This window comes from Lonchura striata, chromosome 1, assembly GCF_050655825.1.
Source record: "Lonchura striata isolate lonStrDom1 chromosome 1, ASM5065582v1, whole genome shotgun sequence".
In the NCBI taxonomy this organism is placed as follows: Eukaryota; Metazoa; Chordata; class Aves; order Passeriformes; family Estrildidae; genus Lonchura; species Lonchura striata.
The window spans coordinates 64993579-65008979 of NC_140703.1; the positions used below are offsets into that span (position 1 = coordinate 64993579).

At 42.0% G+C, this 15401-nt stretch overlaps 1 protein-coding gene across 4 annotated transcripts in view; it reads right to left on the reverse strand.

Moving 5' to 3' along the window:
- The window catches only part of INTS6 (integrator complex subunit 6), a 38525-nt gene extending 27082 nt beyond the window's left edge, over positions 1 to 11443 (reverse strand). For 2 of the 4 annotated variants that reach the window (XM_085578183.1, XM_085578164.1), the window contains exons 1-4: positions 11381 to 11443; positions 10909 to 11069; positions 10596 to 10673; positions 9726 to 9875 (exon numbers count right to left, since the gene is read on the reverse strand). In XM_085578183.1, coding sequence (XP_085434309.1) covers positions 9726 to 9875; positions 10596 to 10673; positions 10909 to 11019 — 339 coding nt within the window. In that variant the 5' untranslated portion in view covers positions 11020 to 11069; positions 11381 to 11443. Of the gene's footprint in view, positions 1 to 9725; positions 9876 to 10595; positions 10674 to 10908 lie in introns of all 4 variants that reach the window. The other 2 variants (XM_085578176.1, XM_085578169.1) reach the window with 1 other exon arrangement.
- Positions 11444 to 15401: the final 3958 nt, after the last annotated feature.

Sequence of the window (15401 nt, forward strand, 5' to 3'; positions counted from 1 at the left end):
TTGTACAGATGTATTTCAAGATCACTTTCAGAAGTCACAGAAAAAAATTGAACAAGAGCTACACCAACCAGTTTGAATTTTACACAGGATGGGTGTTTTGAAATATGTTAAGATTTCAAGCCACAAAAAAATTTAATACAAACTAGAAATCTCCCTTGTTGCCTGACAAAGGCAACAACACCAGTCACAAAAAGAAATCTATGAAATAACCTAATGAAAGCCCCATTCCAGAAATTACATTATCTCCAAGAAAAAATGCCCAGTGTTTTTCTGAAAGGGCTGCAGACAGAAATATGATTCTTACTATTAGAGCTAGTCCACACACACACCTGCAGTATGGACAAGCATCATCTGTCATCATACTGAAATCTTTCAGCTCTCCCTGCAGTACCCAAGGTGGTAGGACTTGTGCTCCGCCTTTTGTTCACACTAGGCAGCTGGGAATACTACCTCACCAATCGACAGGTTTCAGAAAGAACACAGGAAAATTCATCACCTGTTAAAAGATAATTTGAGGGATTGCCTCACTACAACCAAAACTCTAAATCTTAAGGGGGAAACAACTACTATCAGAAAAGAAGGTGATAGTAGCAGGTTTTAAAAGACCCAAGTGTGGTCTCAAGAACTACAAAGATCTAGTTCCTCTGTATATGTGAAAATATACACACCCAGGCTGAATAAAAAGATCACACTTCAGCTAAGGGATGAGGGAAAGAAACAGGCTTGACAAACGCTTAAGGAGTCTTGACAGAGCCCAAAACAGTAAATGTACCATGAAAACACCAACTCTCAACACTACCACAGATTCTCCCACGTGTTTTGCTGTAGTTTCAGCTGCAAAAAAGCAACATTTATAAACTGCTATTTGGCCAAAACAGCCCATCAGAGAGTACATCACCTATGCAAACTTTTACTTTGTAATTGGAACGTCAACCAGCAGAGGGGGCAAAAGTTAATAAAAATCTATCCTCATCTGAGGCAACTGAGTAACAAGAAAACCTGATGTGTGCTCTGTTTGCATACTACCTCAAATTGCACAGGAACAGGTTAACACCTCCTGTCTAAATCCATATATCTAAAAACCCTAAATATTCTTGTGTAAGTAGAAAACAAGAAGTAATCCCTCAAAGAACTCTAATTTCTTAGAATACGTTTAATCCAATAGCTGGTTCATGATTTCTAAACAACATGAAAACACATACTGTCATTCCACTTCTTCCTTTTTTTGCTGCAGACTGCCCATCTTTGGAAGGCTCAGCCACAAACACTGAACTGTATTATGGACATATTCCCTTTGCTTTTGAAGCTAGCCTTTCCCTCCACCCCCCACCCCAGTATTCTATCTCAAATTACTTTGTCTTTTCCAGAAGACCTTAAAAACGCAGTTTTAAGAAGGCATAGTAGAATTTATCAGGGGCTGAATCTATGCTTCCATTAACACACCATCTCCCTCCCCCCACAAAAAATGGAAAATGCTTTTCAAGCAGCAATGATTTCTCCTGCACTCATACTCTGAAAGTCAAGAAAATTGCAACAATTTTACAGTAAGGACAGCTAAAAAAAATCTTTTCACCATGATGCAAGATTACAAAACCTAAATTCAGCTGTTCTGCTCCACAGACTACAGCAAGGTTATTGTAGGCAAATAAATTTCCCACATTCTAGACAATTCTTTAGTTAACTACATAATAAATACCGAAGAGTTACTACAATGCCCAAGACGTGGGCTAGTGTCAGTTTCTTAATTGGATACCTATGTATGATTACAAGGCAGTTACGTGGTTTCAGTTTCATTTCTTACTAGCACTACAGACTAGCAGTAGATTAAGTAATTTGTGCTCACAAATATTAGTTTTTGTACATACCACTGTTTGGTGGCATGAAGCTTCCTGCATTTCAGGCAACCAGGAACAAATTAAGTTATAGACTCAAATAAAAAAAATTTAAAGAAAAATCAGTTAGCAAAAGGTTTTCACAGCCAAACACAATTGTAACAGCACACTTTTCCTAAGGCTGAGTCAGAGATCAAACTCCTCAGAACATCAGTTGCAGAACTAAGGGAGAATTCTTGAAACAACCATTATGTCCATAACACAGACTACCTAAGGTCCATTTAAGAAAAGGAAATTTAAGGTATTGAGGAAAATAAATGGGATGAAAGCAAGTCATTTTCCCCTTGGTATTTTGGACATAAGCAATTTTTTATCTCCAAAAATCTTTTTTAAAATAGCCATTTACGATTTCGACTACTGAACCTCCAAACATGTCACCTTATACTAGCCATGTCCAGTCTAAGCTGTACAGCAAAAACCAAAGAGCCAGTCAGATATCACCTCTACAATTAGAAATGCTAGAGACAAAACAGCTATCTGAATTGCACAAGAGGCATCAAACCCATTTTCAAAAACAAAGTTACAGAAATATATCTAAGCATATCAGCCATTTCCTTTGCTAAAGATTGCAAGTTTGTGTTCTATAGGCAATGATTTCATTGCATATCCATCCTGAAACATGCCACAGAAAATTAACTGTGTTTAGTATTTTTATAGATGCTCATAAGTTTAAACATTGATTTTCCAAGTCTGGCTCTGAATGAAGTCTGCATAAAGACTATTTAATTGCGCAACTTCAGTCATTTTGGAACTCTCGCAAAAAGTCTGTGCCAAGAACAAAACCAAAACTAACAGCAAGAAAAGAAAAGGCAACTCAAAGCAGCCTTAAAATTAGTTTCAAGGCAAGAACAGATCATTTTGGAATACACAACCTCCATATTGAATAATCCACATGTGACAACAGAAGGCATATGTTAAGGAAGCAGTTTAAGACTCTATTCATGTTGAATAAAGGAATCATTAATACATAACAGAGTTACCAAGACCTCAAACTTAAAACCTCAAGATACTTTCATGTGCCTAAATCAGAGAGGTCCCAACATTAGTAAGTCACAGTTTCAAAAATCACAGGTTAATATATAGGTTTGTCCTCTTTCCTTCATTTAAGAACAAATCTAATTGAGTTTTAAATATCACATTATATAAGTGATAATTTCTTCATTAACTTGTAAGTGTTCCAATTTAGATTAGACCCTTGGTAAGTTTCAGAAACAATTCAGTTCTTCAATCTTTCACAATTACATCACAGTTAAAAAAAAACCCACACACATAGAACAAATAATGAATTCCAGAAATTAACTAAACATTGACAAATCACATTGAAATGAAGAACAAAATGCCACTATCATTTGAAATATTTAAGTACTGATGTGACAGATAGATACTCCCAGAATGGGAAGAACTTTAACTTTTGCTTAAATTTAATGAATTACCTAAGCAGCAAAATCAACTGTGATCACAACTTGTATCTTATTTGTAAGGTAACATATAGAAAAAGATGCACCTTATCAGTTAGTTACAGGTTAATAAATGCATGACCACTGCAATCATCTGAAATTGGATAATCAACCAATAAGTTACACAAGTTTTCAAAGTTATTTGAGTGAACATAGTAAATGCAAGCTCCTAAAAATAGGTTCTATTTGAGCCTCTATAAACTTTTTCTAAGAAAAATAAAATAACATAATCCATACCAAGCATAACTTTAAAGTCCTCTACAAAGACTGAGTTTAAGATGATTTTGGTTTTATTTCCTAAAAATATTTCGGAATGTTTTATTCCAAAAATAACTGACCTTGCCAATCCCTGGATCAAGTCCCTAATTAAAGAAGCCTTTCTGCTTCACAGCTGGTTCTAGCTCAGTCAGTGCAATTCACAGACTAAGCCAGGCCTCTGTTCTCCATATGCCAGAGAAGGGTAACCAGTCCTACAGTTGCCGCACACACTAATTAGAGGAAAAAAACCTAACCAAAAGAACACACCACCAAGGAGAAAAGACAGACTTGTATACAAAAGTCTCCCCACAATTTAGGGAGTTAATAATCTAGGGTACTGATAAGATGACTAAAAGTAGCTTATTTGACCTATGAACACAGAGCAATTCTTCAGAGTAACTTCCCAAAGACTCCCCCACAATTCCTTCCTGGAGTTTATCACCACAACAGCAGAAGCAACTTAGCTGTTCTAAACCAATTTTAAACCAACACAGTTCAGTCCAGTTTATTAATCTCACTGATCAATCACTGATTTATTTTACTACATGAAGTCACTCAACTTGAAGCAAGGTTAGTGCAACTACAAATCCATTTAGAGGCCATAAGTTCCAGAGCAGGGATCTAGGCCAAGTATGCCTTACAGACAGATGCATACAATCAAGTTGGCATTATGCATTCAAAGCTGGGAGGGCAAAACTGTTGCAAGAGAGATGCCCACTCCAGAAGATACGATCAGTGCCCTATGCAAGTCCATTGATGTATTCAGTATTTGTTCAACGTAGCTGGACAAAATGCACAGTGTATGCAAATTATGAATTAACATGTCATGGCACTGCTTCTTCCAAGTCAAATTTGTTTGAAGTATCTTGTTTCTACTAGAATAGATTGACAAGATTGTTTTCATTAGAAAAAATGAAGTATTTCATGTAAGGTTGTTTCATATTCTTTAAAAACATACTGGATTGGAATTAGACAAGTGATTTTAAAAATGTTTAATACTTTGCTGAACTTTGTTGTGCTGGGAGGGCTTAAAGGGCAAGCGGTTCCACATGAGAATGTGAAAAAACACCTTAACAGTGCTTGCTGTAGCTCTCACTAGAAGGTATTCTAAAACAAAACTAACTACAAATTTCAAAGATAGCATGTTTAAAGATTATGGTCTAAAACATGTAGGTTCAAACCAATATGCTTAATTTCATCACAAAGCAGATGAGAATGACTGATTTTTACCAGCACTTCATATACAGATCTTTGATATCAGTAGGCATACAGGTTCATGTTAAATCTATTGCCATTCCACAGAAAACAGGAGACTGTGAGAAAGCATCTCATTTCTGCCATTATTACACTTGTGATGTTGGTTATTACTGTCTGAAATTCTCCTATTTGGTCTTCTTGGGGAAGGGAGGCAAAAAAAAAAAAAAAAGACCAGAAAAGAAATGTAAATAACTGCCTCTACCAATATGAGAAGCAAACTGCATGAGCAACTGTGCCAGCTTGACAAAGCAGGAAACGCTAACCTAAACTTTGGTTCCAAATTTGGAGGCACATGCAGCACAGGCCATTTCAGTGCAGTGCATTATGATCCCAAAATAACAAGACAAAAGTCATACTACAAAGGATTTTGACTTTTGAGAATAACAAAATCCAGTAACAATCCTAAATGCCTCTTGGTAAAATGAAACTTTTCAACACCTTAAAGAAAAGAGAACATATCACTGCAGAAGCATAAAATAGTCCATGTTAGGGAACAGTATTTCTTTCAGGTGCGATTTTTTGTGATTTTATAAGCTCAGGAGATCCTAGACAAGCATATAAGCAAGCAGTCAGCCTAGAATGTGTGACTTAAAGCTGTCTTGTGTCTACAAGTATGATCAGACATTATCTCCTAGGTACACTGTTTACCTGTATTTGGAATACCACAGTATTTAAGCCATTGTGGCAAAACACCCTGAACTCTACGGAGCAATGCCCAGTTTTACTGTGGGAACACATCTGCAGTTCTGCTACTGTAGCTATAAATGGGTCTGAACACATACTCAAAAAACCATCAAGTAGTAGTTAACCTAAGATTGTCTTGTTTAATGCTCATACATGGCATGACCAAAACCCTGGAAAAACGTTAAGTTATTTAAAAACAATGTCATCATACGCAGGATACCTTCCAACATCCAGCTCTGAGTGTATTCGTAAGTTTCCAAAATATTCTTTATCAGCTAAATTCCATTTGGATTTTAGTTTTTTCTGCAAAAGATTTTAGTTATGCTTCTATGCATATGTGACATGCACTACAGAACGAAAGGCTTTCATCAAGACTACACAGCCTGGTAAGTCACACAAACAGTGTTTCATGTGCTATCTAAATCCAGGCTGCATCTTATTCATCACTGCATGAAAAATACCTAGTCTATATCCACTTGTATTAGACACATTACTTGACTTTTCTGTTTCAGACCAAAGTTAGCATGTGCTTTTGTTACATTAGATTCATTTAAAAGTCAAACTCATTGCATAGCAGTAGTAATGCTGCTGAAAAATGTGCAAGATACTCTAGTGATGTGAAAAAAAATTAATAAAAAGCTTATACTATTGAAAAGCACTTTCTATATGCAGTACTAAAGCAATTTTACCCTGAAAAAAATAGCAAAAATACTTTGAAATCCATTCAGTTAAGTGTATTTTATCTTCTCAAACCTTATTTTATGCAATACTGCTGAAAAAACAGTAAGACTTATCACTTCACAAATAACGCAATGTGAAACACACAGGGTATCAATAAATCAGTTTTAACAATTTCAAGCTTTGGTAGAGCCATGTTGGTCCTTGACACATGAGTGTCAAAACACCATTGATATATATTTTACCTACCTCACATTCAGTGCTTAGTCTTAGAAACCTCACTATAAACTGCAAGTAACTGAAGTTGATGGTTCATTTCAACCATTTGCTTACATTTGCACTCTGTAACAGCAGCTACATTTTGAATGCTGTCTGTTTCCACAGAAACATCTATCAGTATTAAACCCTCCTATCAACTATAACAAGCTGTACATTTGCTATACCCAAAACCATTTGGTTAAATTGTGACTACTCATGTCCTGATGAACAAGAATAGTTGCAAGAAAAAATCTGCCAGTAAAAGGCTTGGTATTTCAGACTACCTGAAATAATGGAAAAGCTGAACTGGAGAAAATAAGAAGTCAGTTTTCTAAGCGTAAACTGGGCTAATGAAGTACAATATTTTGTGTGATGTGACAGTAAACTCTCACTGAATTTTATGTGTTTAAACTGATTTCCTCCTGGAGACATCCAAATGCTGTATTTTTTCCTAAGCTCTCCATAAAAGTGCAAAAGCTGAAAAGGATCACTATTTTTAGTGAATGCTAAAAGCTGACACCCCATTTGAAGTTTTATTCTTCTGCTATCATAATAAAGCATACTAAAGCAGAATAAAAACCTATTGGATCCAAGAAGTATAACACTGAACATGCTGCAAAAGTTTAAGGAACAGCCACCTTAATAGGTGTACTTTTCAAAATTAATTTTCTTGACAAAAGCCTCCAAAACAGATGGATCGAGCAACCCCTCAGTAAGACAAAAGACTTATAAAGCCCTACCATAGCATTTGTATCAGAAATAGTTTATGAAAAAATCTTCCAGGCTCTTGACAATCTAAGTGTGTTGACAGTGTTATTTAAGATCTAAATGTGAGATCTTGTGATCATCTGATCACATGGTAATTCAATCATTATGAGTAACTAATCCAGTACTATTTGCTTAAGGAGCACTATAAGTGCTCATAATACAAATCCAAACAAAGTAGCAAGAAAATATGAAGCAGATTTTGCCCAACTCCAGAATGACATTCTTGTTCAGAAGGTCAGCTGATGGAGAACTCTAGTCAACTCTGAAAGAAATTGAGTATACTGAGTCACTCTGCCATTTAGACCGACAGTCCACACTCAGCAGGGGTACAAGATGTCACTGGTGGAGACATAACTAGACAATCCCATCAAGCTTGTATCATGTCTTGTCATTAGCATGTGTAAGAAAAGTCTGTTTTACAACTCATTTTCCTGTAACAAGTAGATCTTGGCAAGTATCTTAGAAGTTTGTCAATATACCAAAATATAAGCATGACAGTCAAAAGATTTTTAGCCAGAGCAATTTCCCACAGAAGTTTGGATTTTATTACATCACATACCACGCCTATGGTCTGTATGACACTTTTTTTTGTGAAATTATCTTCTCTTACTCTGACACACTCAGTCTTCAAATATCTGCCTGCTAAATTTCAGTTAACTACTGTTTTATACTGTTAATATTTGTAGCTGCTTTAGAAAAAAGTTTATCAGCAATTTATGTTCTGAGGGAAAACTATTTCAAACTCAACTTTATTTTCCTGGATTTTTAAGTTTCTCATTCTATGTATGGTTAAACACCCATTTGTCTGGACTAAATTTTAGGTGGTAGACAAGACTAACAGGAAGATGACAGGCTATCAAGCCATAGCTTTAAAGACCAACGTGAAGGTGAGGACAATTAGCTGCTCTAGATCTCAAACTGCAAATGCTGAAGGTGCAAATGCTGAAGGATCATTTAAGTGGAATTTGTGGAATTTGATTTGTAAAAAATTACTATTTTGGTTAGAACAGCTAAAATGGGAACCTTTCACTTCAGCAGCAGATGACCTGCCACTTGCAATACATTGATCTATTTTTTGCAGATGCTAAAAAGAATTTCTATTTAGTCACCTGACTGCACATTGTGAATACCTCTTCAAAAGCCAGCTCCACATGTGGAATGGAGCAAAAACATGCTTAAGTGACAGTGGGTTCAAGCCCAGAGAGACTTACAATCAGAACAGATCAGACAAAGAAGAAGTCTTTGCTTCACAGGCAAAAGAGCAGCTATCGCAGTAATAAACACTACTAGTGAGTCAAAATAATCATGACAACTCAACTGCCCACTTGAGTAGCTGAGCACAGCTGGTTCACTTAGAGCAAATTATTTGACATAGGTTTAATTAGAGTAATTATCAGTAGCAATGGGAAAAAGCAGTATTTTGTGTAGGGACCTACATGGGTTAAGTGTTCAAGAAAGATTAATAAAGCACTTGTAGCTAAAGGAAAACACCAGAAAAATGGGAAAATTACACACAGATGTATAAAGACATCAGATGGTCACAGGAAAAAATCCCATGTGTGGAACTAGCCCTTTTTCAAAGTTTCATCACTGAACAAGCATTTTAAAAGTGCTTAGGCTCACTTGATCATCTCATGGTAAAGCCATATAATGCAGCATGACAAATTTCCTTCATAAACACATGTGGTATGTTATGATAAATCCTGCTTAGACCGGACATAGTGGGGGAAAAACGGGGACTTGTGTTCACAGCCACATTCCCATCTCAAATACCAAAAGCAGAACTAAGTATTAATCCTCAGATAGTGGACAAAGAATTACATGAGAATAACAAACAAAAAAGAGAGATTCAAGTTGGTATGCCCCACATGAAAAGTACTAGTAACATCCTTCATGTGAAACAAATCCAGGCTTGGATCCAGCAACAGAAAGAACTCTGTATGAGTCCTAAGGCATATGTTTAAACTATAATGTCTGTATTTTAGCAGCTCATGAGCATGAGAATGCTCACACCAAACAACTCCGGTTTTAAAGGGATAGTTGCAACAGCGAGATTTAAAAAGCACAGCTTCTTGAGGCTCTGATACAACAGGCAGGTTTATAAAAATACACATATGCAGAGAAATGTTGTGGTAAATTCACTGGAAAGACAGTGTTTTGAAAAAGTGCTCCTTCCAGTACTTTTGGATATGCAGTGTTGTTAGAAAAAAGGCTCATCTCCCAAACTGTTCAGCACTGTATAGAGAAAGCAAAGTTTTCATAACCCTATCAGGCTTACCAGCTAAGGTACTGAACACACTCAATAAAAAAAGGAAAAATTTGAACTGAAAAGGTCAACTTGGAGGCTATATCACACTAAAAAGCTGGCCTCGTATGGAATATTCCATGAATATGCCACTTTGGACAACTAGCTAATTGCTGTCTCTGGGAAGTTTGGTTTTAAGATTTTTCCACCTAGTAACAGTCAACCTACCTGCCCATAGTTGTCTATGCCAGTTACTAATCTATTTAAGTTTAATAAATCAAAAGCTGTCCTTAGGGACTGGCCAAGAGTCGTAAGCCCTTCAGCTTGAAGGTTTTTCAGTTCATTCATAAACGTTGCATGGTTTTCCTTCCAGCCAGCCTGCAAAGAGAAACGTGAAAAGATTTATTCCACAGATAGAAGTTTTGCTTTCTTGTTAGGCTACAAAGAGCCTTCCCTGCTGCATGCAGCTCACTACAAATGATAACAAAACACCTCAGAAGTTAGTAGTATTTGATGTTGCTCCAAAAAAGCCTAAAATGATGCATTTCACTTAATCCTCAGAACTCCCATTTACCAAAGGCACATTTTCACTTTGTTCCACAGGACAAATTTCTCTGAGGACACCGGTGCCCAAACCTTAGAGTTATATACATCACCTTCCCAGAGCCCTGCCCAGATGGAAGCCAACTGCGCTGTGAAGCGACCTCCAACAGGTTCACCGTCCTGTGTCATGTGGACCCACCGCCCCCTTCCCCCGCGTCGCCCCCGCCCTGCCGCGGCGGGGCCAGGGAAGTGCCGTCCCCTTCCGAGTCCGGGGCTCTCAGGGCTGAAGTCGGTCGTTCTCCCGGCTCGCCCCTTCCAAGCCGAACTCTCCTTGGAGTTGCTGTCACTTCTCCCAACTTGAATACATATCCCCCACAGTTCATTGCTGCTCGCACACACCGCACAGGGGAAAAGCGTCGGCCATGTTGATGTCAGCGCCGCCGCCGGAGCCCGTGTGTGCCGCGCTCCCCCGGACCGCCGGCAGCCGCGGCGAGGCGGGCGCGGGGCGGACGGGCCGGAAGGAGGCCGGGGAGCAGGGGGGTGAGCGGGGGTTACCTTGATAGCGTAGGGAGGCTCCTCGAAAGTGACCAGCATGTACCTGTCTCCCCTGCTGGCCGGGTCCCGGGCTCGGAGCTGCGGCGCGGGGGACAAAGCAGAGGGTGAGCCGAGAGGCGGCGCCGCCGCCGGAGCCCCCCGGCTCGGCCCGGCCCTCCTCTCCCTCCCGCACACACACGCACTCGCTCGCTCCCGCCCTCGCCCCGCGCCCCCGGCCCAGGCAGCCCCCCGCTCCCTGCCGCCCCCTCCCCTCCCCGCGCAGCCACTCTCGCTCGCTTTCTCTCGCCTCCTCTCGCAAGGCAGAGCCCGGTACCTTCATGAAAGTCTCTACAGCGCCTTTGGCTATGTCCAGATAGGTGGTGCCCAGATGGGTGCGCTGGTTCATGGAGGCGGACGTGTCTATCAGGAAGAGTAAGATGGGCATAGTGCGGAGGGGCCGGCGGCCGGACGGCTACATGGACAGCGGGCGGGGGGCTGAGGGGAGAACCGTCAGGGGAGGCGAGGGGAAGGAGGGGAGAGAGAGAAGACGGGGGACGGGAGAGGAGTAAGTGGCTGTGAGTGCTGTGCACGGGGAAGGGCGCCTCCCCGCTGCCCCTCTGCCGAGGCGGGGGGGAAGGGGGGGCAGCCCTGCCTGCCCTGCCCTCCTTTGTGTGAGGGGCCTGCTCAGCCCAACACAGGCTGGTTTATGAGGGAGAGGCGGATAGGGCTGCGCTGCTGGCTAACCTTCCCCCCACCACCACCTTCCTCCTCCACCGCCCGCCCTCCCCTCCCCCTGTTGATGTTACTCAGAAGTTTCAGGCGGAGCAGCCGCAGCCCCGCTACCCCAGCACTTTCTCGCTCTGACTGAGGCGCTTCCTCGCTCGCCTCCCGCTTTTAAGGCAGCCTGGGTAGGTTGGCCCCGCCCCCAAGGACACGTCCCCGTCCCACGTGACTGTCTCCCAGCTCCACCATAGGGACCCTGTAGCCGCTCATTAGCATATTCAAATAGGAGGGGCGGGGCGGCCGCAGCCGGCGGGGGCGCGGGCGGCGGGGGCGCGCAGGCGCAGCCGCGGGCGGGGGGGGCGGCCGGGGGACACGGGGCAGGGCGCGCCGGTGCGCGGCCCCGTGGGTGCGCTGCGGGCGCCGGGCATGCGGAGGGGCAGCGCGGGAGGGACCCGCGGGGAGAGGGATCTGGCGCCGCCGCCCCTCTCGCTGAGCTATTTCGAGGGCTGCGGGGTGACGCGTCCCTCGGGAGCAGCGCCCTGCCCGACCCGCCCGCTCGGGGAGGGCGGGGGTGTCCCCCGGGGAGCGCCGGGGCGGTAACTCCGGCGCTGGCGGCTTGTCGCCGCCGGGAACGGCGGGTGAGTCACGGGGGTGGGAAGGAAGGAGGGAGGGGAGAGGGCGGGCACCGCCCCCCGCCCCGTCTCCGGGCGCCGCCGGTCTCCTTGGGGCTGCGGCAGGTCCCCGGCTGCCCCCGCCGCGGGGGCTGCCCCTGGGCGGGACGGGGCAGTGCCTTGGGGCTCCGGGACAGCGGGGCAGCAGCCGGGTGCTCGGCAGTGCCTCCGGTCCGCGGAGCCCCGCCGGCGCCGCGGGAGCGGGGGATCACTCCTCAAGGGAACTTCGGCTCCTGGCAGGCAGCACGGGGGTCGCCTGGCTTGTCCACTGGGTTTAGGGTGGAGAAGACGGTCTGGTACCATTTAGATGATGAATTCCCAAAGACATGATCTGGCCTCTCACTCGATCCTTAGGGGATAAAAAATTGGCTAGCCTTAGCTGTGACCTTTTTCCTTCCATAAGAGCAGTGATTAATACTGAGGTTTCATCCATGCTAATACACTCCAAATTTACTTCTTATAAATCTTGTAATTATGGACTGTTCCTAACCAATTAAAGGCGAAGATCTCTGTTCTCGTTTTTTGGCAATTTGTTAGGGTTTGGGGTTTTTTTTTCCGCAGCAATTGAGTCTGCTCTTTATGCTCACAGCCTTGGAGCAGTAAATCCAGAGGCATTTCTTAGCATAATCTGTTCAGGAGAATGCTCTGTTTCCTATCTGACTGATTTTTTTTTCCTCCCTGATCCAGCTGATGTGCTCCCTCAGCTACTGCTCTAGAAGGTTTAAAGCAGCTGTGCTGCTACCCTCTCCCAAGACAAAATTAGCAGTGTTCTGGCTTAATTCATCTTGGTCTTCCAGGCAAGATTTGTGTCTTGTTAGGCAAGAACTTGATTTGGCTTTTCTATTATCTTTTTTTTTTTTTCCTTCTTTTTAAGACTAACGGAAGACTAGCATTTCTAGGAAGAGAGAGGGATAGAATCACATTTCCATTGCAAATAGGTATTCATTCTTATGCTTTCATGCAGCTTATTTTGGCTTTCCTGTTGGTGCTGCACCTGTGACCTGTGCCATCCTTTCTTAGGCTTTGGGGTGAAATCAAGGACACTTCCTTTCAGCCCAGTTTACTATTCAAGGCCGTTAAAATATCTCCCATCTTAAGGACCCTGGGAGAGCTGGGAAGGAATCTTTGGAGTTGGTGCAGTCCAAAATACAGCAACTTTGGCAGTAACTTCTTTTACTATGATTATTTTTCACTGTGGATTATGTTGCTCGTGATGAGAGTGGCCAAGCTCATGTGTACCCAGTGGCTCTTGAGCTGCTTGTGTCTTTCCAACTGTTCATTATTAGACCTCTAGCAGTGTTGCTGGGTCTCATGGCCTGCATCAAGGCTGTTCTGGTACAGGTTCTACTGTTTAATCTGAATCCCTCTTGTCAGAGGGAGAAAACCAACAGGTGCCACAGAGGGTTTTTGCTGGGTTACTGGCAATGCAGCTGCATGCCAGTCCCTGTTACACAGTAAAACATTTGGACTATCAGAGAGGCTTGGTTCACAGTCATTTTCTCTCCACAGAGATATTTTGGGACACCTTCTGTCCCCTCAGGTCCCCAAAGAATACTAAAGGTATCTTGAACAGCTCCTAAGCAAGACTGGTTGCTGGAAGAGTAGTAATTGTCTCCCTAAGGTGGTGGGATTAAAGTTGTAGGCTGCAGTGCTGTTTAAGCAAATCATGCCTTGGGATTAGTAGTTTTATTTGGGAGTAATGTTGACTGAGGGTATGATAATGGCCTTTAATTATCTGCCTTTTAAATTTCTGAGATAGGCACATTGTTCAGACATGCCATATTTGTATGTTGACCATCCTAATAAAATCATAATCATTTCTATGTGTAAAACATCATGCATATTCTTGGGGAACGGTCTGAAAAATGGGAAACTTCTGGAGTGGTTCCTTTTTCAAAGGGCTGGAAAAGAGGCATTTTGGAGTCCTTGTCATATCAAGAAAATGTCATGGTGAAAGGCAGCCTGTCCCATGAAGATGTTGCCTAAATCCTGAAAGGCCATTTGTTATTTTTATTTTTTGTTGCCAGTAAATGAAGAGAGATCAGCGAAAAAGCCATGTTCATTCATGGTGGTAGTTCTAAACCAGCATGGATTCTGAGTCAACTTAGAAAACTGCAAGCTGTAGGCATGCTGTAAATATCTTGCCAATGCAAGAGGAAAGTGAGACTGAAGTAGCTGGACCCACTCTACCTCTAGTTCCCTCAGCCCTAGTAATTATCACTGGTGGAAGAATCCCACAGAAAAAACTTATACACAGTTCCAATAGGATTCATACAAGGAAGCTAATTCACTGTACTTTTCTGTATGCCTTTCGCTGTTATCTTTGAGGCCATTTGGAGCAATCAGTCCTTCCCGCTCCTATGCATCTTATATTAGATCCATATTAGATCTGCTATAGGGCAGAACCACGGCCAGGTGTGTGTTGTCTGTGGTAGGCGTTGGTACTTGCTGCTGGGAGCAGGCCAATTTGATTAATACTGAGAAAGAATCTGTCAAAGACAGGTAATCAACCCAAGCCTTAAGTGTGCATCAGTCTCTTGATGTGAGAGTCATAATGGCTAGTACTGCCATCAGAGTTGCATTTATAAATCTATGTGGGAGAATGGCTGCAAAGGAGCAAACCCCAATGATATTAGTGCTTATGCTCATTACTGCCAGAGCTGACACAGCTGAGCAGAGAGACAGAGTGAGGCTGCCACTGAAAATAGATGCATCTTTCTTTTAACTTTTTTTAATATGTTGGGCAAACTGATGCCCCATGCGAGCCAGTTCTACCTTCTCTCCTGAGTCAAGATGAATGATTTAAGCAAGATTCTGGCTGGAGAAGTACTCTTGCTGTCCTCATGATCCAAAAGATTCCACCTGCTTCCATACAGGTTTGTATTTCTTGTACATCCATGAAGAAGCATGAATGTATATGTATGCCTAAGAATATTTGTTTTCTCATCTTCAGAGAATTGGTGTTGCCCATTTGGGGACAAATAAGGTAGTATTGAAGGTGCAGATTTACTTTACATTTGAATGCTAAGTCAATAAACTGAAAATCAAATATAAGCGTAAAAATATACCTAAACCTCACCCCCCGTCCTAAACTTCATGCTTGAATGGAAGATGCTGCATTAATCAACTTCAAGCAGGTCTGAGAACTAAAACTGATAGTTTAACTTTTTTTTTTTTAATTGACTTTTTCCTCTGTATGGAATTATTTTCACAAAGAAAATTTCCAGATCTTAATCAGTCCGGGTCCTAATGATACAGGGAAATTTTTTGGAGTTTCCTTTAGAATATAGTTCTGTAGCCTTTTCAATTGTCATTAAACACTTCCCCCCATATTTAACAGTCATGTTTTCCATTTCCTTAATTTAATTCTACTGCATATCATTAAAACATATTTCTTTATACAGCATTCTGAGTTTAAATTTATCTTTTAATA